Raw genomic sequence first — 24834 nt, 5'->3', positions numbered from 1 at the left:
TCCCCCACCCCAACATTTTAGAGTTGCTGTTTTAGAATGACGGCCCCTTCTGCTTGACGGAAAAGGTCGCCACGAAGCACTGCTGCTCTGAATAGCAAAAGGAGGAGGTACAAATGCTAAACTGGCCCCAAAAAACAGCTCTCAAGTTTAGCACTAGAACTTATGCAATGCTGCAAAACTTTTGTACCAGGATGACTAGTTTTAAACTGCTGGTTGATAAATATACATTTACATATAGATATAGGTATAAAAATTACTAAGTCAACATTTGCTGTTTTCAATGTGAAAACGATAAAAATGTAATTCTGAATAATTGTGCATTTGCCATGGGTCCTTGTTAAAGGGACCATAAAAATAATTTTGTAATAAAAAAACCCTTTTTTTTTTCTTTTTTCTTTTTTTTTTTAAGTTTAGTATTGCCCTCAAGTTCAAAAGTTTGGAGCAAACGTGCTGAGTAAGCAGGACTGGAATCCGTTCCTGCCAGGGATCTGGAAGCCTGAAACTTAGTGATCCCCGATGGCAGGCCCAGAGAACCTGGCAGCCACTGACTAGCTTAGCGTGACCGCTGCAGGGCTGGGCAGTGCCAGCGGACCCCGTTAAGCAATCGGCCTCCGCCTCACGTTTCACTGGCGGGTGCTGCTGGTCACCGATTCCCTGCGCAGAGCTCTGGAAGGGGGGGGGGGGGGCGGGGCGGCACACGTGTGCTGGGGCTCTGCCTTCTCTTGAGCTACCGGACTGAGCAACTGGGGGTGGGGGGCGCAGGGCTGGGGCCTGGGCCGAGACCACTGAGCACCAAGGCTGAGGGTGACTGGGGGGCTGACCTTCTGCTCGGCTGGAGGTGGGGACGGAGGAAGGAATGGGCCTTTCAGTGATACAGAAGTTAGCTGTGCAGGAAGGAAAAGTGCATTTAAGGTAGCTTACGACAGATTAAGACCAAACTGCCACAGAGAGGGAGGAAGCACAGAGAACACTCCCTCCACCTGCCGTTGGTTGGCCATGCTCCTTGGATTCTGTGGGTTAACATTCATGCTTTCTGATGCGAGTCTGCTCGTGAAGAAACAGGAACACACGTTCTCCTGGTTCTGGCAGGTACACGATTTTCTTGGCAGAGTTCTTTTTTTGCCAAGTTCAGTTTTATTTGGTTCCTGCTCTGAACCGCTGTCACCGGAACTCGTAGATGGGTGCGCTGTGTTCGGGAACGTGAGTTAGATTGAGTGACTGATACCTGCAATGTGGGAAAAGAGAGACACGGGAGGCAGTCTGAGCATCCTGAAAACCAAACAAAGGATGTCCAAAACTCCCTCCCTGCCACCGGAGCGCCTGACGGGCCACCCTCTCGGACCGGAACGCAAATTCATCTCAGGTCTCGTCAGCTGAACCGACTCTGGTTTTATTTGTTTCTTTGGTTAATCCTCCCGAATGGGGGTAAGAGGAGCTGTTTTTAGGCCTTTCCCTTTTGCTCTGACCATGAAGCAACCATGGTACGTCTTGTAAAAGGAGAGGCGGAGTACGCTGTGGGAGAGATGCAGACCGAGGCCCCGGGCCTCATCCTCACCTGCCACGCTGCCCGGCCTCCCAACGGCCAGCACCTCATCCCCCCCCGTGTGTCAGGCTGGTGCACCCTCAGGACTTCGTGGGTAACACAGGCACACCCCACTTCTCATGCAATGCAAACAGGCCATGGAAGAGAGAACTTCCTCGCTAACCGTAAATCTTATTTGACCCTTTGGCTTCGTTTTCTCGCCTCCCTAGACACGGCTATTAGACTTTGAGAACATCAGAGCTCTGACGTGTATGTTTCTGCCCCGTCGGCAGGCTGCTCCGAGGAGCTAAGCAGATGAAAGGGAAACGGCGGCCGGGACAATCCACACAAGGGGACGATAACCCCCAGGGACAATCAGAGCTGATGGGGTAGACGTCAGCTCTCCTCTTACTTGTTTCACAGAGGAGTGAGGAGCAGCACAGGAACAAGCAGTTTATTTCTCAACAACAATAGCAAAGAACAAAACAAAACAAAAATCAAGAAAAGATCATGCATTAGCCATCGGAATACGTGAATCAAAACCACACGACACCTGCAGATGTCGTACGCGCCAGGAGAGCTGTAATTGTAAAGACATCATAACAAGCATTGGGAATGATGTGGAGAAACTGGAGCCCTTGGGCCCTGGTGGGAACGTACCAGGGTGCAGCCGCTCTGGAAAACAGGGAGGTGGTTCCTTAAAAAGTTACAGAATTCCCATATGACCCAGCAATTCCACTCTTAGTATCTGCCCAAAGGAACTGAAAGCCGGGACTCGGATGCGTACACAGCCTCACTCACAACAGCATTATTCACAACAGGCAAAAGGTGAAGACGACCCAAGTGCCCAGCAACTGATGAACAGAGAAGGAAAATGTGGTACAGTGGTCCCCCCCTCTTATCTGTGGGGGATACGCTCCGGTACCCCCAGCGGATGCCGAAAACCGTGGATGGTACCGAGCCCCGTACATACGGTATGGTTTTTCCTGCACATACATACCCGTGACAGAGTACAACTTATAAATTAGGCACCGTAAGGGGTTAGCAACAATAACTAGTCAGCAAATAGAACAACTATAACAATATACTGCAATAAAAGTTACGGGAACGTGGGCTCTCTCTCAAAATACCTTATTGTACCGTGAGGATGTGAGATGACGAAATGGGTGCGGGAGGAGACGAAACACGGAATGACAGAGGCGCTGTGACGGGCTGTTAGGCTACCACTGACCTTCTGACACTGTCAGGAGGACGATCGTCTGCTTCTGGGCTACAGCTGACCGCGGGTAACCGAAACCCCGGAAAGCAAAACCGCAGATAAGGAGGGGCTACCGTGGATCCAGACCGTGGAAAGTTATTCAGCAATAAAAATGGGGAGTGCTGACACCTGCTGTAACAAGGCTGAAGCTTCAAAGGCCAGACACAAAGGCCACATAGTGTATGGTCCCGTTTATATAAAATATCCAGAACGGGCAGATCTACACAGCGAGAAAATAGATCAGTGGTTGCCTAGGGCCAGGAGGGGATGGGGAGTCGGGGTGATGGTCAAGGGGTACGAGGGTTTCTCCCTGTGGCGATGAGAACGTTTTAAAATTGACCGCAGTCATGGCTGCACAGACCACTGACTTGTACAGCTTCAATGAGCAAACCAAATAGTGTGTGAATTATCTCAATAAAGCTGTCATTTAAAACAGGATATAACATGTTTTGAAAACTCATTTGAAAACTGAACAACTACTGAAACCCTGAGAGTTGTGGCTCTCAGAGGCGCTGAGACCGCACTGAGCCACGGGCACGTATTTGCAGGTATCACTGGGCTGCCACCGAACGAGGAATTTGAGTCAAGCTGGGGTGGCATCACTTACAAGTCACCAAAGTGTGAGAAATTGGGAAGGGAATGAGGGGTCTCTACATTCAGAGAGGAAATCAGGTATTTTATGAGACGGTTCCTTCTTCAGGTACAGCCAGGTGCTTTGAGAAGCAGCGAGGAGGCAGGAGATTGCCCCCAAGAGGTGACAGAAGCTAGCACCTGAGGTGGCATTCAGTCCTTCACCTCAGGTGAGACACAGGGCAGGACCGCCAGCTCCACGGGGGGACCCTAGGTCACCAGACCGAGATCAAGTGCATGTGGGGCCAGCATCTGAGGAATGTGACCACAAAATCGAAAAGGCTGCTGACAGCAAAATTCACCCCAGCAAAATTCATAGTTGGATTTTACATTTTAGTTACTGATTAAATTTGGGAGGAAATACAAAAGCAGCAAGATTGGGAGAAACATTGCTGATAACACAGAACTGCTTGAAAGCTGTCAGCAACGAGTTCCTTTATCTACACTTCACTTTCATCTTGTTTACTCTGCTCCGTGTAGAGGGACGGGAGCCCCTACACCAGCAACTGAGATCGCTTGGAGAGGCCCTCTGCATGCAGACAGAGCATGAAAGCTATGCAGAGACAGGGGAGAGGTCTTCTTTTGGTTTGGCAAGCCAAGGAAGAGCCAGGGGGACAGCAGCAAGCCGCCCCCTCCGCCTCTTGGGTTCCTTACCATTCTGAACTCCTATGGTAATAGTAGCCCTCTATGGAGGCTGCCGACTTCTGGAAGCAGATGTAATAGAACCCAGCAAAGGAAGCACCGCTGATGTCTTTGATCGTGTGGTCTGGGACCAGGAACTGTTCCTGCACAGAGACAGAGGAGGTTAGTAACAGACGGTGTGGCCCGGCCACCTCTGGTGTTCCTCATTAGCCTCCAGGTGCTTCTAAGGTTCCACTGTCAACACGGCCTTGCCCAGACCTGCTGGACAATGGCCAACATGTGCGTTTCAACCCAACCTGCCAATAGCATCTGTGTGTTGCTCGAGTATTCTAGATGCTAACACAGGAGCCTGTGTCTTGAGCTCACTGAGGTCAGCAGTGAAGAGAAGGCCCTATGGTCTACATATCTCGTAAGTGAATCGATACCTACCTACCTTTCAGAGCCCACAGACAGAACCACCCAGGGAGAGAAATTCTCTGCTCCACCCCAGGAACTGGTGCTAGGTTCCTGATCATCTCTAGAACAGCAAGTCACTTCACTCTGAGGGCAGATCACACCCCATAACACCCCCTGAAAAAGCTCTACGCCTCGGCGACAGCCATCAGAACAGCACCTTGGGAAGAGGCAAGCTTGTTATCTCTGGCTAGAGCCAAGCTGAAAGGACCTACTGTCCCAGTAAGATGAAGTCGGTGCCCCCAAGGCCCCAGGAGGTCTCCTGAAGGCCCACAGTGAGTCACCCTGAGAAGTTCTTTTTTTAAGTTTATTTTGAAAGAGAGAGTGGGGGAGGGGAAGAGAGCGAGGGAGAGACAGAATCCCAATCAGGCTCTGCACTGGCCGTGCACAGCCCGATGTGGGGCATGAACTCACAAACCTCGAGATCATGACCTGAGCCAAAATCAAGCCACCCAGGTGCTCAATTCTTTTTTTTTTTTTTCCAAAACACTGTCATCTTTTCCTTTCCTAAACCTCTGAATGGTAGTTTTTAAAATTAATTTTAAAATAAGAACTTTGGAGGATACTTCTTCCAACATGTTATTTCACTGGCACACTTCCCACTAGATGGCAAGCTTACAGGGCAGGACCCCGCTCTGACTCTCCACGCCTGGCAAGCGTCCACTCAGAAAGTGATGATCCCCCCCACCCCCCAAAAAAATTAGCTATACAAGCTAAAGATTGGGAATCACTGGGGCGCCCGGGTGGATCAGTCAGTTAAGCGACCGACTTTGGCTGAGGTCATGATCTCGTGGTCCATGAGTTCGAGCCCTATGTCGGGCTCTGTGTTGACAGCTCAGAGCCTGGAGCCTGCTTCGGATTCTTCATCTCACTCTCTGTCCCTTCCCCGCTCGCTCGCGTGCTCTCTCTCTCTCTCTCTCTCTCAAAAATAAATACTAAAAAAAAAAAAAAAAAAAAAAGATTGGGAATCACTACTCTAAATGATTGGCTTTTCGGAAAGCTGGCGAGATTTCAAGACAAAACGGCTTTTCCCCGCAGATTGGGGACCAGGGGTTGGAAGTGGATGTCCGTTCACACAGTGATTTCACAAACTGGCTTCATGATTGTGCTATCCTGGAGCTGGAACACAGTAAATACCATACTATCAAAACAGGGAACACAAAAGCCTTGTCAGCCCCAAAGCCAATCTATCGAGTCCAGCCAGATGCAGTTCTCTGAGGGCTGGTGAGTGGAAAACCCAAATTCCATTCCTGGTCCCTCATTTCCTGAGCTGGAGGGAACCAGACAAGCGGAGACGGCACCGAGCCTTCAGCAAGGACGTGGTGAGGGAGCGGTCCCTTAAGGGGGTGTCGCAGCCTGTGGCTGAGAACCGGAGGTGGTGGGTGACTGACTTTGGTTGTCCCCTGAATCCACAGGACACTTGGGAGGACTCCACCTGGACGGTCAAAGGTACCGAGGGGGACCACCCCCTAGCCACGAATTCGTCAGCTGACCACCAAACAGTTTAACCAAAGAGAAACCATCCGGGAGGGCAGCAGTCTGCCAGAGTGGCCTGGAGCTGTGCCCGCTTTCCGTGAGCGTTAAAGGCACCGCACGAGGACAGGGCAGATGGGGCGGTGGGTCCAATGCAGGCACTGGCACAGCCAGAAGACCGCCTGGGGTGGGGCCTTACCTTCCACCTCATGAAGACATAATCTCCATTCTTCAGCTCTTCGTAATCAAAGTCATCTGAATTAAATGATTTTGCATACTGATAAAAAGCCAGAAACTTGCCCTGAAAGCAAAAGACACAGCATGAGAACTGATCTACGGAGGGAGAGGCTGGTGTCAGAACGACCCTTCTGTGTCCGCCGGCGACTGCCTTTGCAAACGCGTGCCAGTTGCTGGAGGTGGCCTGACCAGAGCAGCAAAGGCCGAGGCCTGGAAGGGGAGCCCAAGGTCCCCACCAGTGACCTCAGAGCTGGACTCCAGCTGAGGCATCATGGGACTACGCCTGCCTAGTTCACGTTGTCCGAGAAAAGGCCCCGGGTTGGGAATGGATGCTATTCTGGGGGCCCGTTCTCAGGACACTTTTGCACAAAGCCAGGAATGACTAGTGATATCTCTGTAAGGGAGTCAACAGTAGCAACAAGAGTCATGCAGAACAACTGAGAGCCAGCATGTCTCACCGAAGGGGGAGAGAGGGCTTACTACAGTGGGGTTCTCTGACAGAGTAGAGTGGCTTGGGGCCAGCTAGTGAAGAAGAAACAGGAAGTGGGTAATATACGATTAATTTCTTTTAAAAAAGGAGACCAGATGGACTTCAAGATGTATACAAAGCGGTTATCATCAAGGCAGTATGGGACTGGCACAAACACAGACACTCAGATCAAAGGAACAGAATAGAGAACCCAGAAATGGACCCACAAACCTATGGCCAACTCATCTTTGACAAAGCAGGAAAGAATATCCAATGGAACAAAGACAGTTTCTTCAGCAAGTGTCGCTGGGAAAACTGGAAAGCGACATGCAGGAGAATGAACCTGGACCACCATACACAAAAATAAACTCAAAATGGATGAAAGACCTAAACGTAAGACAGGAAGCCATCAAAATCCTCAAGGAGAAAGCAGGCAAAGACCTCTCTGATCTTGGCCGCAGCAACTTCTTACTCAACACGTCTCCGGAGGCAAGGGAAACAAAAGCAAAAATGAACTATTGGGACCTCATCAAAATAAAAAGCACAGCGAAGGAAACAAGCAGCAAAACTAAAAGGCAACCGACGGAATGGGAGAAGATATTCGCAAATGACATATCAGATAAAGGGTTAACTCAACACTCAAAAAACAAATAACCCAGCAAAGAAATGGGCAAAAGACATGAACAGACACTTCTCCAAAGATATCCGGATGGCCAACCGACACATGAAAAAATGCTTAAAATCACTAGTCATCAGGAAAATACAAATGAAAACCACGATGAGATACCACCTCACACCTATAAGAATGGCTAACATTAACAACTCAGGCAACAACAGATGTTGGCGAGGATGCAGAGAAAGAGGATCTCTTTTGCACTGCTGGTGGGAATGCAAACTGGTGCAGCCGCACTGGAAAACAGTACGGAGGTTCCTCAAAAATTTAAAAACAGAGCTACTCTATGACCCAGCAATTGCACTACTAGGCATTTATCCAAGGGATACAGGTATGCTGTTTCGAAAGGACACATGCACCCCAATGTTTACAGCAGCACTATCAACGATAGCCAAAGTATGGAAAGAGCCCAAATGTCCACTGATGGATGAATGGATAAAGAAGATGTGGTATGTATATACAATGGAGTATTACTGGGCAATCAGAAAGAATGAAATCTTGCCATTTGCAACTACATGGAGGGAACTAGAGAGTATTACGCTAAGCGAAATTAGAGAAAGACAAATATATGACTTCACTCATATGAGGGCTATAAGATACAAAACAGACGAACGTAAGGAAAGGGAGGCAAAAATAATATGAAAACAGGGAAGGGGACAAAACAGAAGAGACTCTTTTTTTTTTTTTAATTTTTTTTTAACGTTTTATTTATTTATTTATTTAAAAAAAATTTTTTTTCAACGTTTATTTATTTTTGGGACAGGGAGAGACAGAGCATGAACGGGGGAGGGTCAGAGAGAGAGGGAGACAGAGAATCGGAAACAGGCTCCAGGCTCTGAGCCATCAGCCCAGAGCCTGACACGGGGCTCGAACTCACGGACCGCAAGATCGTGACCTGGCTGAAGTCGGACGCTTAACCGACTGCGCCACCCAGGCGCCCCTCGTTTTATTTATTTTTGAGACAGGGAGAGACAGAGCATGAACAGGGGAGGGTCAGAGAGAGGGAGACACAGAATCTGAAACAGGCTCCAGGCTCTGAGCTGTCAGCACAGAGCCCGACGCGGGGCTCGAACTCACGGAACGTGAGATCATGACCTGAGCCGAAGTCGGCAGCTCAACCAACTGAGCCACCCAGGCGCCCCCAGAAGAGACTCTTAAATATGGAAAACAAGCAGCGGGTTACTGGAGCGGTTGTGGGAGGGGGAAATGGGCTCAATGGGTAAGGGGCACTAAGGCATCTACTCCTAAAATCATTGTTGCACTATATGCTAACTTGGATGTAAATTTAAAAAATAAATTAAATATATTAAAAAAAAAGGGACACCAGAAATAGATTACAAAATTGTGTCTCATGATCCTATTTTTATTTAAAAAAAAAAAGGTCAATACTTGTTTTAGCTTTGGTATTATTATTATAGATGATTTTTTTCCTTTTGTTTTTCTACTTATTCAAATGCTTAAAAACAAGCATGTAATAATTTTATAAGAATTACACCTTAAATAAAATTTAAGATACAGAATTATTAACCCATAGAATTTGTCACACATGTATTTCTATCCTCAGTAGATTAAGTTTATGGAATCTGGACTTTATGGTACCACCATGATATCAACTTTATTATCACTCAGGAAAACCTGAGCATGAAATAATACAGTGCCTCTAGTTTACAGGGAGTCCAGTTTTATTTTGTTTTGTTTTGTTTTTTTATGTTTATTTAGAAAAAGAGAGAGAGCCAGAGCATGAGTGGGGGAGGGGCAGAGAGCAAGGGAGACACGGAATCTGAAGCAGGCTCCAGGCTCTGAGCTGTCAGCACAGAGCCCGATGCAGGCTTGTACTCGTGAACCACAAGATCGTGACCTGAGCTGAAGTCGGACGCTTAACTCACTGAGCCCCCCGGGTGCCCTGGCAGTCCTGGTTTTATTGCACTTCACTTTATTGCTGTTTGCAAATGTTGCATTTTTTTTTACAAACTGCCAGGGTTCCTGGCAACCCTGATCGAGCAAGGCTATTGGTGCCATTTTCCCAACAGCATTTGTGTCTCTGTGTCACATTTTGGTGATTCTTGCAATATTTGAAGCTTTTTCATTACTATTTTATTTGTTATGGTAATCTGTGATCAGTGATTTTTTTTTTTTTAATGTTTATTTTTGAGAGTGCAAGCACAGGAGGGGTGACAGAGAAGGGGGACAGAGGATCCAAAGTGGGCTCTGTGCTGACAGCAGTGAGCCCGACATGGGGCTCAAACTCACGAACTGTGAGATCATGACCTGAAGTCAGCTGTTCAACCAACTGAGCCAACCAGGCACTCCTGTGATCAGAGATCTTTTTTTTTTTTTAACGTTTATTTATTTTTGAGACAGAGAGAGAGAGAGAGAGAGAGAGAGAGAGAGAGCATGAACGGGGGAGGGTCAGAGAAAGAGGGAGACACAGAATCTGAAACAGGCTCCAGGCTCCGAACCGTCAGCACAGAGCCCGACGCGGGGCTCGAACTCACGGACTGCAAGATCATGACCTGGGCCGAAGTCGGACGCTTAACCGACTGAGCCACCCAGGTGCCCCACAGAGATCTTTGATATTACTATTGCAATTGTTTGGGGGCCCATATAAGTCAGCAAACTTAACTGATAAATGTTGTGTGTGTTCTGACTGCTCCACTCACTGGCTGTTCCCCCATCCGTCTCCCTCTCCTCAGGCCTCCTCCCTCTTCCTTGAGACGTAATAATACTGAAATGAGGCCGATTAAAAAGCCTGCAATGGCCTCGAAGTGTTCCAGGGAAAGAAAGAGTTGCACGTGTCTCACTTGAAATCAAAAGCTAGAAACAATTAAGCTTAGTTGAGGAAGGCATGTCGAAATCCAAGAGAGGCTGAAAGCTTGGCCCCTTGCACCAAACAGCCGTGTTGCAAATGCAAAGGAAAAGTTCTTGAAGGAAAGGAAAAGTTCACGCCAGTGAACATATGGATAAGAAAGCGAAACAGCCTTATTACTTGTTTATTTTTAAATGTTTATTTATTTATTTTGAGAGGAGAGAGAGAGAGTGCACAAACAGGGGAAGGGCAGAGAGAGGGCGAGAGAATCCCAAGCAGGCTCCATGCAGAGCCCATTGCAGGGCTCGATCTCATGAACCATGAGATCATGACCTGAGTTGAAGTCAGGAGTCAGGAGCCTAACCAACAGAGCCACCCAGGCGCCCCCTCAAAGCTGCCTTTTTGCTAATGTGCAGAAAGGGTTAATGGTCTGGCTAGAAGGTCAAACCGGTCCCAATGTTCCCTGAAGTCAAAGCCTAATCCAGAGCAAGGCTGATTCTTTTCAATTCTGTAAAGGTCGAGAGAGGTGAGGAAGTGCAGAAGGAGAGTCTGAAGCTAGCAGGGGTTGGTTTGGGAGGTTTAAGGAAAGAAGTCATCTCCATAACATAAATGTGAGAGGTGAAATGTCAAGTGTTGATGCAGAAGCTGTGGCAGGTTATCCAGGAGATCGAGCTAAGATAACTCATGATGATGGCCACACTCGATGAAACAGCCTTCTATTGGGTGAAGACGCCATCGAGGGTTTTCATGGCCAGAGAGGAGAAGTCAATGCTCGGCTTCGAAGCTTCATAGGACAGGCTGACTCTCTTGCTAGGGGCTAATTCAGCGGGTGACCTGAAGTTGAAACCAATGTTCACTTACCATTCTGAAAATCCTCGGGCCCTTAAAATTTTATGCAAAATCTACTCTGCCTGTGCTCTATTAATAGAAAAAAGCCTGGATGACAGCACATCTGTTTACAACATGGTTTACTGAATATTTAAAGCCCACCGTTAAGACCTACTGCTCAGAAAAAAAGATTCCTGCTTACTGACAATGCACCTGGTCACCCAAGCACTCTGGTGGAGACATACAGTGAGATTAATGTTGTTTTCATGCCTGCCAACACAACACCCGTTCTGCAGTCCATGGGTCAAGGGGTAGTTTTAACTTTCAAGCGTTCTTATTTAAGAAGTATAGTTCCTAAGACTATAGCTGCCATAGATAGTGATCTCTCTGATGGATGTGGGCAAAGTAGACTGAAAACCTTCTGGAAAGGGTTCACCATTCTAGGTGCCATCAAGAACATTTGTGATTTAAAAAAAAAAAAGAAAGAACATTTGTGATTCATGGGAAGAGGTCAAACAATATCAATGGGAGTTTGGAAGAAGTTGATTCCAACTCTATAGATGACTTTGAGGGATTCAAGACTCCAGTGGAGGCAGACGGGGAAGAGATGGCAAGACAGCCAGGGTCAGAAGTGGAGCCTGAACACGTGACCAATGGCTGCAATCTCGGGATGAAACTTGAACGAATGAGGAGTTGCTTCTGATGGGTGAGCAAAGGAAGTGGTTTCCTGAGATAAGATCTACTCCTGGTGAAGATGCCATGAAGATTGTTGAAACGACAACAAAGGATTTAGAATATTACATGAATTCAGTTGATAAAGCCGCAGCAGGGTTTGCGAGGACTGACTCCAATTTTGAAAGAAGTTCTACTGAGGGTCAGATGCTATCAAACAGCATCCCGCACCACAGAGAGATTGTTTGTGAAAGGAAGAGTCGGCCAATCAATGAGGCACACTTCACTGTTCTCTTATTTTAAGAAATTGCTACAGCCATCCGACCTTTGGCAACCATCACCCTCATGAGTCAGCAGCCATCAACATCAGGTGAGACCCTCTACCAGTGGGGCGCCTGGGTGGCTCAGTTGGTTAGGCATCCGACTCTTGATTTCAGTTCAGGTCACGACCTCACCATTTGTAGGATTGAGCCCTACATCAGGTTTGGCTCTAGCAGTGTGGAGCCTGCTTGGGATGCTTCTTGCTTCTCTCTCTGCCCCTTCCCTCCCCCACACTCTCTCTCAAAATTAATTAACCAAAAAAAAAAAAAAAAAAGACCCTCTACCAACAAGATTGGGACTTGCTCAAGCTCAAAGGATGGTTAGCATTTTTTAGTAATAAAATACTTTATTTATTTATTTTTTAATTAAAAAAATTTTTTTTAAATGTTTTTATTTATTTTTGAGACAGAGAGAGACAGAGCATGAGCAGGGGAGAGGCAGAGAAAGAGAGGGAGACACAGAATCTGAAGCAGGCTCCAGGCTCCGAGCTGTCAGCACAGAGACTGACACGGGGCTCGAACTCACGAACTGTGAGATCATGACCTGAGCTGAAGTCGGACGCTCAACCGACTGAGCCACCCAGGAGCCCCAGTAATAAAGTAATTTAAAATTAAGGTATGTACATTGTTTTAGACACAATGGTATTGCATACTTAACAGAGTACAGTGTAGCATAAATGTAAGTTTTACATGCACTGGGAAACCAACAAAATTCATTTGACTTGCTTTATGGCAACGTTTGCTTTGTTGCAGTGTTCCGGAATGGACCCTGCAATATCTCTGAGGCAGGCCTGCATCAGGTGCTGCAAATCCCTGACAGACAGAGGTGCAGTACAGAGCTCCAGGAGCCCCACATGGGCATCGGGGACTCCTGCATGGGCTGGGAGAGTTACGGGAGACTCTGAGTCCTGCACAGGTCCCCAGACTGCTGGGTGAAGAAGAGCCCTTAGGCCCAGCTCCTGGTCCTCTCCCATCTAGCATGCCGGGAAGGACCCAGGGAGGCCTTCTTAGACGCTCTTTCACTCAAAATATTTCAATTTAGCCTAACAGAGGTAGGAACAGATATTTCCCAGTATTCTAATGGAAGTCTGAAAAATTAAGAGTTGCTTTCTATGTATTTAATTCGTAGCCAACCTAACTTAAAACTGACTTTTCATAGAGTCTCAAAAGACCTTGCTTTTTTGCAGAACCAATTTGAGCTGGAAAACAAAGCAGGATGGGAGACAGGCTGTCATTCGGTACAAGAAAGATCAGGAAGATCGTTCTCACGGGGACTGTCTGGGAGAGGAAGGAGCCACCTCATGAGGTGTCGAGCTGTGCAGGAAGAGCCGGCCTTGGGCAGGGTGGGGTCAGATGGCACCGAGGAGCCCTCCACCACTTTTCTGATGCCCGCACGACCGTGTGCCACTCGGGCTCCCCAACTGAGTTTTTTTTTTTTTTTTTTCAAGTTTATTTAAGAGAAAAAGAGAGAACGAGCGAGCAGGGGAGGGGCAGGGAGAGAGGGAGAGGGAGAGAGAATCTCAAGCGGGCTCCAAGCTGCCAGCGCAGAGCCCGACGCGGGGCTCCAACTCATGAACCGTGAGGTAATGACCGGAGCCGAAACCCAGAGTCGGACACTTCACTGACTGAGCCACTGAGTGATCCCCTGACTGAGAATCCCCAGAGACTTGGCTCTTGTTCATTCTCTAGTATTACAGTATTCTCTAGTATCCTCTAGAGTATTACGCAGTATTACGCAGTATTCTACAGTATTCTCTAGCATCACGCAAATAACTGACTTTCAGTTCTATTTGCTACAATAGTCAAAACATGTAGCTCACCAAAAAATGGTTTTAAAAGCTTAAATTTAACTGAAACTCAACATTTGAAAGATGTTCCTTTCCTATCTCAAGTAGGAAACATTAATAAGCAAAGCAGCTAATCTATAGTGATGTTAACCCAGACGAGGGTCTGCGGTCAGGAGTTTTCTCCAAGGAGTATCGTGCCAGAATCAGGAGAGACTTGAAGAGCCGGGTGTGAGTGGCAGTGGGAAGCACGAAGAGTTCTAGAATCTTCATTACGGACACAAGAATTTCTGGTGGGTTTAGAGGGTGAGCACATTGGACTTCCCTATTTAGTGTTAAACCAAAATTCATCATCGCCCTGGTCAGCTAAACCGGAAGGCTATTTTGACAGGTAGAGAAATGGATTTTTGAAGACACAACAACTCGTGTGAAAGCCAGTGAAAAGACTTGAGGGCAGTGACGATGAGTTGTCTCCAAGTGCTCCCCACTGGTGAGCTAGAACACACTCCACTTTTGACACTGAAAAGCAGGGGCACTGGCATTTCCGGTGACATCCTGATGGTACTTCAGCTGAGCCTGGGTGTGTCCGTCAGGAGCTGGGGTGAGAAGCCCAGTGGACAGGTGGGCAGGACGGGGCACAGTGATAAGACCCCGAGAGCTAAGTCTCTTGGCTTCCCGGCAGCGCGTGGGCGGCCCAGAGTGGACCAAACACCTACTCACCCAGTGTTTCCGATCAACGTCTTCGTCTGCGTCCCACTTCCGCGTTAAGAAAGGGTGTTTTTTGCTGATTATTTCTCCTTCGAAGAAGGTCGTGAGAGTTGGATACTCCTATGGTAAAAACCCAAATACCAAAACAAGATGTTGAACAGCAGTTTTAACCTTTCCCAAAGGAAAAATCAACCTTGCTCTTTAACTTCTCCCTAGGACTTTGAAAAAACGGTCACACTGGCTAAGCAACAACCCAGAGTTAGGTCCAGAGATCTGCCGATGGCTGTGGAGTCAGCTTGAATTGGAGGTGCCCACAAAGTCTCTTGGACGTTATGAACTTTGCCAGAAGCAGAGAATCCTTCCCTGACTTCATTTGTTATGTACTAATCACTCGAAAAGAACCTGAACAAGTAAATTCTGAGTATTCTAGGATGCAAAGCAGATGGTAACTAAGTTGATTTTACTTTCCAAGAAAAACACCCCAGGAGGCTCCACAATCACAGCATTCACAGCTCAGTCTCCCTGACGCCATGCCCACTGGTTCTCAAACTAGCTCAGTCATTTGTCTCCTGTGCCCGTCCGGGGAGTGGGTTTTTTGTGGGGTTTTTTTTGGTTGTCGTTGTGGTTGTTTTGTGTTCTTTTTTTAAAGAATACCTCGATGCGTTAGAGTAACATTTAATTTTATCATATGAACTAAGGCAATTTATACTGGGGAAAATATACATAAATCACGTCTGCAATGGAAAATCACAACAACGGGAAAAAAAAAAACCCACAAAAACGGGAAAAAATAAGCTGTCATCCTAACTGGGTGCTTAGAATGCTCTTGTCAATTTTATTTGATATTTGTTCATCTGCTAAGAAGAAGGCACCAAAGATTCTGACAAATACTAATGGAAGAAAAAGTTAACAATTTAATAAGTCCACCATTTCTCTGCATTTGTAAAACCCAATCAACTGACTGACCAACTAACCAACCCTTCAGCCCAGCCTGCCAGCCTCTGGTGCTTCTTGGAAGCATGATAATGGTGGTCAGTGGCCTGGCAAACCACGGATTACAGTCAATGTCCTTGGGACTAGAGGTCCCACTTTCTTCTTCAGACACTATGTATGCCCCTCTTATTCTGCATCAAACATCTACGTGTGTTTAAAATCAATCTGTTCTGGGGCGCCTGGGTGGCTCAGCCAGTTAAATGTCTGACTTCGGCTCAGGTCATGATCTCGCGGTTCATGAGTTTGAGCTCGGCACCAAGCTCACTGTGGTCGGCGTGGAGCCCACTTTGGATCCTCTGTCTTCCTCCCTCCCTCTCTCTCTCTCTCTCTCTGTCTCTCTCTCTCTGCCCATTCCCAGCTCATCCTCTCCCTCTCTCAAAAATAAATATTAAAAAAAAATTTTATATAAAAAATAAAATAAAATAAAATAAAATAAAATAAATCTGTTCCGATGGCTTTGCTACTTCTCTTGGCTTGGCCTGCCATGATGTAGCTGGGGACGTCGCTAAGAGATAGCAGTTCCCAGGAAACAGTATGGCCGCCCGCCCGCACAGGAGCAGACTGAAGGGGCCTGCTTCACTACCCAGCACCGAGGCTGGCGGCTGTCTTCACAGTGAACTCTGAGATATATAACACCCCCACCCCCCACCAAACCTCAACCCTTTACCCCCGACACGGTGGCCGGGTTCCTCGTTCAGGTATTTATATATACGGAGTGAAGAAATTAAAGAGGAGATTTCCTAAATGGAAACCTGATTTTAAAGGTATAAATAAATTATCCTCATCTGTTTTAGGAAGAACTGCTAAGGGAGAAAGTTCTGTATCAGTACCTGACTTGAGATTTTAAATTATTTTATTTTAATGTTTCTTCTTTTTTGAGAGACAAAGAGAGACAGAGCGTGAGCGGGGTAGGGGCGGAAAGAGGGAGACACAGAATCCGAAGCAGGCTCCAGGCTCTGAGCTGTCAGCACAGAGCCCGACGCAGGGCTGGAACCCACAAATCGTGAGATTATGACCTCAGCCGGAGTCGGACGCCTAACCACCTAAGCAAGCCATCCAGGCTTGAGATTTTAAATGAAAAGCTATACATATTGATTTTCTGAGGTTTTAACTTTTTTTAGCTTCCACAAGAGAGAAAAGAAGGAAATGATAAATGGGCCCTCTTACAATACGAAGAAAATACTTATGGTTCAAATAGAAAGTCTTCCTAGTGAGCTGATTCTGCACTGACATCTCTCTAAAAATATCTCAGGCAGTTAGATAAGGGTGACTGCAAGGTACCCCGAACTCTGAGAATTAAAATAAAATAAATACTGCCTAATGAGTGCGAGTCAACATGTACAGAAGTTACCAAAACCACGAACTATCTCTCAGGGCAGGACCAGGAAATTTAAGCACTTGACTACAGCCAAAGTGGCAGTAACGTATAAACTCAAAGGAAAAACTCTGTCTGCGGGAAGGTCGTCAAAAAAACGAGTCAGAGAGAAGAGACACGGCTAGCACCCCCCACTCTCACCCCCGGAACAGGCGTGGGCTTACTACAGTGGGCCTAGCAGTCGTGGCATTTAAGTCGTCCAATCCACTCCCCGCACGGTTAACAGGCCCACCAAAAACTCTCCAGTAATGGGTCTGGCTTTCCGTGTAGACCTGCCTCCCGGGGGGATTAACACCCACTGGCTACTAAGTCAGAGAGGACTTCTGGAACGTGCATGTACCTCATTTTAAAATGAGTAAATGCGCATTCTTGTTCATACATCAGTCCTGCTGAGTTTGATTAGCGTGACCTATCTCCCTGGCCTGGCTCAGAGCAAGTCTAGCACAAGCTCAGCAGAAGCTTTCAAACCTGTCTAGTGAGTGAGTGGAGGAGGGCCTGGCCGTGACTCTCCCAAGGCTGGGCTCCTAGGCCCTGTGCCAGCTTCTGGGCCTCCCTAGAAATGTCCCTTCTTTCTGCTGGTGGCGGGCTCAGAATTGCAAAAAAAAATGCTACCTGACGCCCATTCTTCACAATTCTGGGATTCCATTTCCACAAGGCACACGGACTTTGTAATAACTGTGCTCATTCGTGAACGTGAGGCAGCCAAGAGACCAATGATCTCCAACTTAATAGTTAATTTTCCATGTGGTGTACACGAGGAAGACTATGGCTAAAACTCAACCATTTAAATGGTTTTATTAAAATCAATTACATATTCGATATCCTAACAACTATAAACGTTAAAGCAAACAAACACGAACAGCTGTATTTTAGAATACGGGTATAAAGTCATTCGGAGAATCCTCACCCTTTCTGGCATTTCAGTGATCGTGTCCAGTGACCACGTACTGGATTTAGAATTTCAAAGGTGAGTCCATAGTTGTACCACACCATGACTATCCTAGAAGCCAATGAACTGTACATTTTATTAGTTTTTTTTAAGTGGGCGCCATGCCCAACGTGGGACTTGAACTCACGTCCCTGAGACCAGGAGTCACATGATCTTCTGATGGAGCCAGCCAGGCACCCCCTGCATCTTACATGGGTGACCTGTGTGGTATGTGAACTGTATGTCAGTAAAGTAACTAAAAAGGTTCTTAAAAGAAATGAAATCCAAAGAACCCCGACGTCCTAGGAGCCTCAGAAACACAGCCGCCTTTCTCTAATTCAATGCCACTTGAGGGCCACACCTGAGTCCACGGCTCAACCCGGCGCAGACCAGTCTGGGGGGGCCATGTGCTTGTGAGGCCGCTCGTGCGCGGGCGGGAAGAACTGGCCAGGGGGATGGTCTCCTCATCCCTGTCATGAGCCTAAGTCCCCTTCCCGAACCGGCCCCAGCGAAGGGCCGAGCTGGCAGCTCCTCAGGGAGCCTGCTGCTCATGACTCAGAGCTTCCCCCACCTTGTTAGGGTTACCTGCTCCTGATGGAAACGTCACAGAGGTTCTGTACACGGTTTGGGGATTTTTAACGCTACCTGCCATTTCCGTGCAGCTTCCTATGACCAGAGTGGCTGGTTTTAGAATCGGTGCTAACATTCCAGGTGACGGATGTTGCTGGCTTCCTTATGAAGTTAAGTGTTCGTGTCCTGTGCTCAGTGAATGCATCTGGCTGCCTGTTGTACGAGTTGGGTATACTCTATTCACTTTGTTTCCTACTACCGCAAACTCAAAGGCTGGAATCCTTCCTTTTGCCCTCATTTTGTACCCCTACTAGCTTGGGTAGCGTTCTAGAAGGGAGGAGTAGTTATCTTTTCATGTCAACACCAGACTTCATAGAAAAGTCTCAAACTTCCAATAGAGAAGCAGAACCAGATGGAATCAAAGAGATGGAAACAATGGTTTCAAGACAGAGGATGGTCTGTGCCTTAGTTAGCACCCCCCCCCCCATTTGTATTATACTACAGTCTATACCTCTTACTCTCACATTCTTTCTTTCCCACTAGGATAAGCCCCTTGAGGAGACAGAGCGGGTATTTTTCATTCTTATTAAGGCCATGGCACCAGTAAAGGGCAAAGCAACAAGGTCACTCTGACCTCTCTAGGGCTCTGTGGAGCATTTCTCAACACTGCTGGGCCACGGAGACAGTGAGGACTGATCAGGCCACAGGGCTCAGCAGCCAGGTCGGGCTGGAGTCAGGCGGCCAGTCCAGTCCCCTCCTTCTTCTTCCTGTTTACTCACCAGCAGGAAAACAAAGGATGCTCTTTCTTGTTTTCTATATTCCCAGGAGTTCTGAGATTTAAAAAGTTGGTTCAAGGAAAGGAAAACAGTCTACATTTCCATAGCAGCTACTCCTGTTAGAAACTGATGATGACTTTTTCATTGTTCCAGCGAACTAAAAGGTTTAAGGAATTCCAAAGACCTTGGCTCTGGAAGGATTAATGCTTGCCTTAGAAACCTTAAAACTTCCGACGGCAGGTGAGGAGGGTCGTAGCTGTGTTCTTACCACATTTTTTTTTTTCCACAAAAGGATTAAAAATGAAATCAACAGTGTTGGTAACAACACGATGTATTTATAAACTTCTACAGATTTGTGACTCTGTATACTTTCCAACAGGGCACATGAAAACCACATGCTTTGAGCTCACTGTATGAGAACGACACTTAACAGGGCACTTTAATCAGGCCTCAGAGTTGACTGCTGGTCCTTCACACTCTGAGCACGAGGAACACGCGGTCCACCTTCCAGTTCTAGTTCGTCTGAGTGAGTGCTTACCTCCGTAAGGCCTTTAATCTTCAGGTACCCACAAAGGTAAGAGTTCCCCGTGTCCACATGCTGGAAAGAAAGGACACACAGCCTCATTACAAACGGAGGAACCACTGGGAGACCAGCTGGGGCTGCTGCGGAAAACCATGTGCCCGGCCGTCAGAGGCCAGGTGGGCTGAGGGAGGCCCGGAGGTTGGTGGGCACCTAGCACGGCCAGGGCTCACCTGCCTTTGAGACCTTTGTGAGTCCCCCCCACCCCCTGCCCCACCCCGCCCCCGTGCCTGTTCAGAAGCTACCTGATCTCAGGACCCTCTCAACCTCCTTCAGCTGAGTATCTTGAGACCAAAGTGCCTTTCTGGAACAGTGGGCCCGCTCAACACAGGTCTCCGACTGGTCTGAAAAATGTACTCCTCGCCCGTATTTATACTCAGCACAATCCCGCATTATTTCTTTACGAAATGGGCAGCATATCCCGGCAAGGCATCTTAGGAAGACTTCTCTGGCAAAAATTGCAGTTGTGAACCAAGACGCTGACCCCAGAATGGAAAATACTGGGAGGGGCCACGCTGCCCATTTCATATATGAATGCTTGTGTCTCCTGATGAAGAGTTAGGAGCCTAAAATAAACAGGGGTAACAGGCAACATAGATTTTGAGGTGTAGTATGTACCAATTACGGGTTGCTGCGACATGGCCCGGTACCTACCCTACAACCAAATTCCTCCTTTTCCATGCTGGCAGGGCCCAGATCTCGTTCTGACACCTACCCTGCCCCCACAAGACCCGATCAGCCTGAAGGGTGCAAGGCAAACCCGTGCCCCTGTCCCCTTGTGAGTCATCAGTTTAGGGGTGAGTGACCCGATTCTGACCAATCAGGTATGTGCGTAAGTCTCTTGGGTGCTGCTGGGAAAGACTGGGGCTTCCAAAGAGGCTCTCTTTCTTCCCGTGACGGCGGCAGCACCTGCACGCGGTGCCCAGGGCAGCCACGTAAAGACCCTGAGGGGAAACAGGCCGGGAAATGCCAAGGATGGCGGCACGGAAACGTGGAAGGAAACGGGCCCCCGCATGAGCCAGTCTGGAGCCAAGCCACCTCCAGGCTTCTTGTAACCTGAGACGGCAGGTTCACCCCTTCTTTTAACTATTCCGAAAAGGGTATGGCTACCTACAGCTGAGTGCACCCTAAATGAGCCATTTCACCCAAATCCGGATGGACTGATCCCCAACAGGCAGATTTTCAGATTTCATGCTGGTTGGGCTCACGGACAAAGCAAACCCCCGGAATTAAAGCGAGACAAAGCACCCCGGTGCTGCAGCACGCTGAGATTTTTGTGTCAAGCGAGGTCTCATTTTAAGCAACTTGGAGAGTCTTGTGGTGTTTATCAGGTCTGGGGACTTAACGACTTCCAATTACACCAGAAATCAAATACTAAGGCCATCTTTAGGGGCGCCTGGGTGGCGCAGTCGGTTAAGCGTCCGACTTCAGCCAGGTCACGATCTCGCGGTCCGGGAGTTCGAGCCCCGCGTCGGGCTCTGGGCTGATGGCTCGGAGCCTGGAGCCTGTTTCCGATTCTGTGTCTCCCTCTCTCTCTGCCCCTCCCCCGTTCATGCTCTGTCTCTCTCTGTCCCAAAAATAAATAAACGTTGAGAAAAAAAAAAAATAGGGGCGCCTGGGTGGCGCAGTCGGTTAAGCGTCCGACTTCAACCAGGTCACGATCTCACGGTCCGTGAGTTCGAGCCCCGCGTCGGGCTCTGGGCTGATGGCTCGGAGCCTGGAGCCTGTTTCCGATTCTGTGTCTCCCTCTCTCTCTGCCCCTCGCCCGTTCATGCTCTGTCTCTCTCTGTCCCAAAAATAAATAAACGTTGAAAAAAAAAATTTTTTTATAAAAAGAAAAAACAATAAAATAAAATAAAAAATAAAAAAAATAAAAACTGTAATGAATGCAGTCAGCCAGATGAGGTCAGCACCAAAGCAAATGGGCTTCGATAAAGCTAAAACGCTCCCACAGTTCGGTGCTGGTGACAAAGGTATTCCATGTGAAAACCGCCCAAGCATTTAAAATATCCTCATCTCCGGGCCTCGGCGCTGGACGTCATCCAAAGTGGCTGATCTGCACTCACACGGTTCAGCAAAGAACTTTCATTAAAAGACACACAGCTCTAACCTGAGGCCTTAAATTTCACGTATGCAATTCTCACTGAATTCAATATAGTTTGGGGCTTCACAGCTGCTGGAAAGGGTATCAGGTGGCCAGGATACCTGCTAATGAGATTAAAAACTGAACTGTAAATTGGCTAACATTTTGCGTGGATTATCACGTGCCTGAGAATCAGAATTGCAGTTTGGCCTCCGTTCAACCACGGGTCTCTCCCATTCTGCCCAAATTGATCTTGGTGATGGTGGGTGAACTCAAATACACTACGACGCAGAGAACTTTCACCAAACGACGGACCAGCATCTCCATGGGAAGGATGACAAGGCAAACGTTAGGCAAGGAAGTCTGACAGCACAGCTGTGTCCAACAGCTGCTCTTTTTAATATGCTGTCACGGTGACCCTGGCCTTCACGTTACTCTTGGCTCTTTGGATGGCAGAGGAGGAACAGAGTCGTCAAAGTAACAACGGCAACAACAAAAACCTAGTCAGAATCTCACGAAGGTCTGGGGGAGCTCTTTAAACCGGAATTTCAAGAAAAGAAAGTGCTCCAAAAAAGCACAGGAAAAGATGTGCAACATCGTTAGCCAGTTAAGGAGATTCCAATCAAAACCACAATGAGATAACCACCTCACACCCACTAGCATGACTACAATCAAAAAGATGACAAATATATAGCAAGCGTTGACAAGGCTGTGGAGAAACTGGAACCCTCATTGCCCGGTGGGGGGAGTGCAGAATGACGTAGGCACTTTGGACGTCGGTCTGGCAGTTCCTTAAAATGTTAAACACGGAGTTACCATAGGACCCCGCATTCCACTCCTAGGTTTCTACCCAGGAGAAATGAGGAACTCGTACAGGAATGTTCACAGCATCACTACTCACAAGAGCCAAAAAGTGGAAACAACCCAAATATCCATCTACTGCTCCAAGGATAAACAAAATGTTGTACGTCCGTACAACGGATTATTATGCACTGACATGCTATGACATGGGTGAACGCTGAAAACATTATACTTGGTGAAAGAAGCTAGACACAAAAGGTCACATAGCATACGACTCCGTTTAGTACAAAGTGGCCAGAATAAGCAGATCTTAGGGAAAATAAAATTAGTGGCTGCCTAGAGTTGAGAAGGGGTGATGGCTAAGGGGTGGTGTTTCTTTCTTTTTTTTTTTTTTTTAACGTTTATTTATTTTTGAGACAGAGAGAGGCAGAGCGTGAACGGGGGAGGGGCAGAGAGAGAGGGAGACACAGAATCGGAAGCAGGCTCCAGGCTCTGGGCCATCATCAGCCCAGAGCCCGACGCGGGGCTCGAACTCACGGACCGCGAGATCATGACTTGAGCTGAAGTCGGACACTTAACCGACTGAGAGGGGTGGTGTTTCTTTTGGGGGTGATGGAAGTGTTCTAAAGTTAGACTGCAGTGATGCTTACCCAAGTGCGTGACTCTACTAGAAACTACTGAAATTGTATGCCTTAAATTGGGTGGACTGTATGATACGTGAATTGTATCTCAATAAAGCTCTTATGAAAAAAAGCAAGCAAGCAAGCAAGCAAGCAAGCAGGAAGGAGGCTCAGGTATGAAAGGCAGAAGTATTCTAAGAAGGCTGAGTCTAAGAAACTAGTCCTGGCTGTAAAACCAGATGATGGAATAAGTCACATGTCACTAACTGTCTCAATGATGGACAAACAGGTCACCAGCTCAGAAGTAGGGCAGCATTCCTGGGCATGACCACCGCTCCCACCATCAAGACATCCTACTGGAGTGGCTTCCAGCCATCAGCCAGGTCTCCGCTCTGGGCTACCCTGAGACCAGTCACGCGCCAACTCAATCACCACGTACACTGGTTCGCGAGGAAATGGGCATCTGACAAGACTTCAGAAACAACACACCCATGACAGAAGGGGGTGGCTGCTGTGAGAACCAAAGACAACTTCTCTTTGACACTTAGCTACCCTGCCAAGTCGTCCCCTACCACCCCGGAAACCATCAAATGAAACAATGGGTGCAAATTCAAGATCATTCCAAACATGACCCACAACCAAGGATCTCACTTCCAGAATTTTATGATTTGTTGCAGAAAAAAAAAAAAAAAAAAAAAGCCTTTACTTCACAGTAAATTCTCACATTTTAAGCAGAAGGGAAGAGGGATCACCCTATCATAGATCTAATTATGGAGAACGAATGGCTCAGTCATAATAGTTTTCCAGTTGTAATAAATATCATGGCTCATGATAGCAACTTAAGTTTACAGACCAAAGATACGATTAACGTGATGTTTTCCCAATCGAAAAAACAGGAAACTGTTGATTCCCACAAAACAGTAAGAAAAAAGAGGTTAAGGATGCCCTGCTGTTAGCAAAAAGAAAATGTATCCCCACTGACTTCTGGGTGGGAGACCCACTTGCTCAGAGGAGAGGCTGTTTAAGATTTAACGTTTTTAAAGAGCCAAGGGCACATCTTTAAGGAAAAGACACGGCTTACGTTCTGTCCTCACGCGTGGGGGCAGTAAGGTGGCACACTTAGGTCCTCAGAGCTCTTGTGAGGCCTTTCAAGGGGCCAGACGTTTGGAGGGGCTTTGGGGAACAGCCTAGGAGGTGGGGCGTCAGGCTAAGGAAAAAAGGGGGCAAAGGGAGGAGGAAAGTGGGTCCTGAGGCAGGCAGGGGTAGCTATGGAGGAACAGTTTTGCAGGGAAGGGGGAGAGAAAGGAGTAATAACTACTGTTGACCTCCTCCCGCTGGGAAAAAAATATCAAGTGTGTTACCACTTGCATGAGAGGGGTGAGGTGCGGAAAAGGGCCAGAGTGGGTAAAGCTGAGCTCCAAAGCTATCAGGGGCTGGCAGCAGGTACTTAGAAATTCAGGTCAGACGGGGGGGGAGGTAGAGAGACAGCAAGGAAATACTGTGTGAGAGATAATGCTGGGTGAGTTCGATTTCCCAGCACATGGGTATCAGACACCGGGAGGAAGCCCTGGCTGTGTAGATAAAAGTTAAGACCATAGAAAGAGGGTCCCCTGGAGCCAAGGAGAAGGAGATG

At 47.5% G+C, this 24834-nt stretch overlaps 1 protein-coding gene across 1 annotated transcript in view; it reads right to left on the bottom strand.

Annotated features, from left to right (window-relative positions):
- Window positions 1-395: 395 nt before the first annotated feature.
- Window positions 396-24834, bottom strand: part of GID4 (GID complex subunit 4 homolog) — a 30582-nt gene continuing 6143 nt past the window's right edge. Inside the window, exons 2-6 of the mRNA XM_040453029.1 lie at window positions 19656-19715; window positions 14488-14595; window positions 6178-6279; window positions 4065-4195; window positions 396-1225 (exon numbers count right to left, since the gene is read on the bottom strand). Of these exons, the coding sequence (XP_040308963.1) occupies window positions 1162-1225; window positions 4065-4195; window positions 6178-6279; window positions 14488-14595; window positions 19656-19715 (465 nt within the window). The 3' untranslated portion in view covers window positions 396-1161. The remainder of the gene's footprint in view (window positions 1226-4064; window positions 4196-6177; window positions 6280-14487; window positions 14596-19655; window positions 19716-24834) is intronic.

This window comes from Herpailurus yagouaroundi, unplaced genomic scaffold (genome assembly GCF_014898765.1).
Source record: "Herpailurus yagouaroundi ecotype Mexico unplaced genomic scaffold, PumYag 208, whole genome shotgun sequence".
In the NCBI taxonomy this organism is placed as follows: domain Eukaryota; kingdom Metazoa; phylum Chordata; class Mammalia; order Carnivora; family Felidae; genus Herpailurus; species Herpailurus yagouaroundi.
The sequence above is the reverse complement of the archived record's forward strand: the minus strand, read 5'-3'. Positions and strand labels throughout refer to the sequence as shown.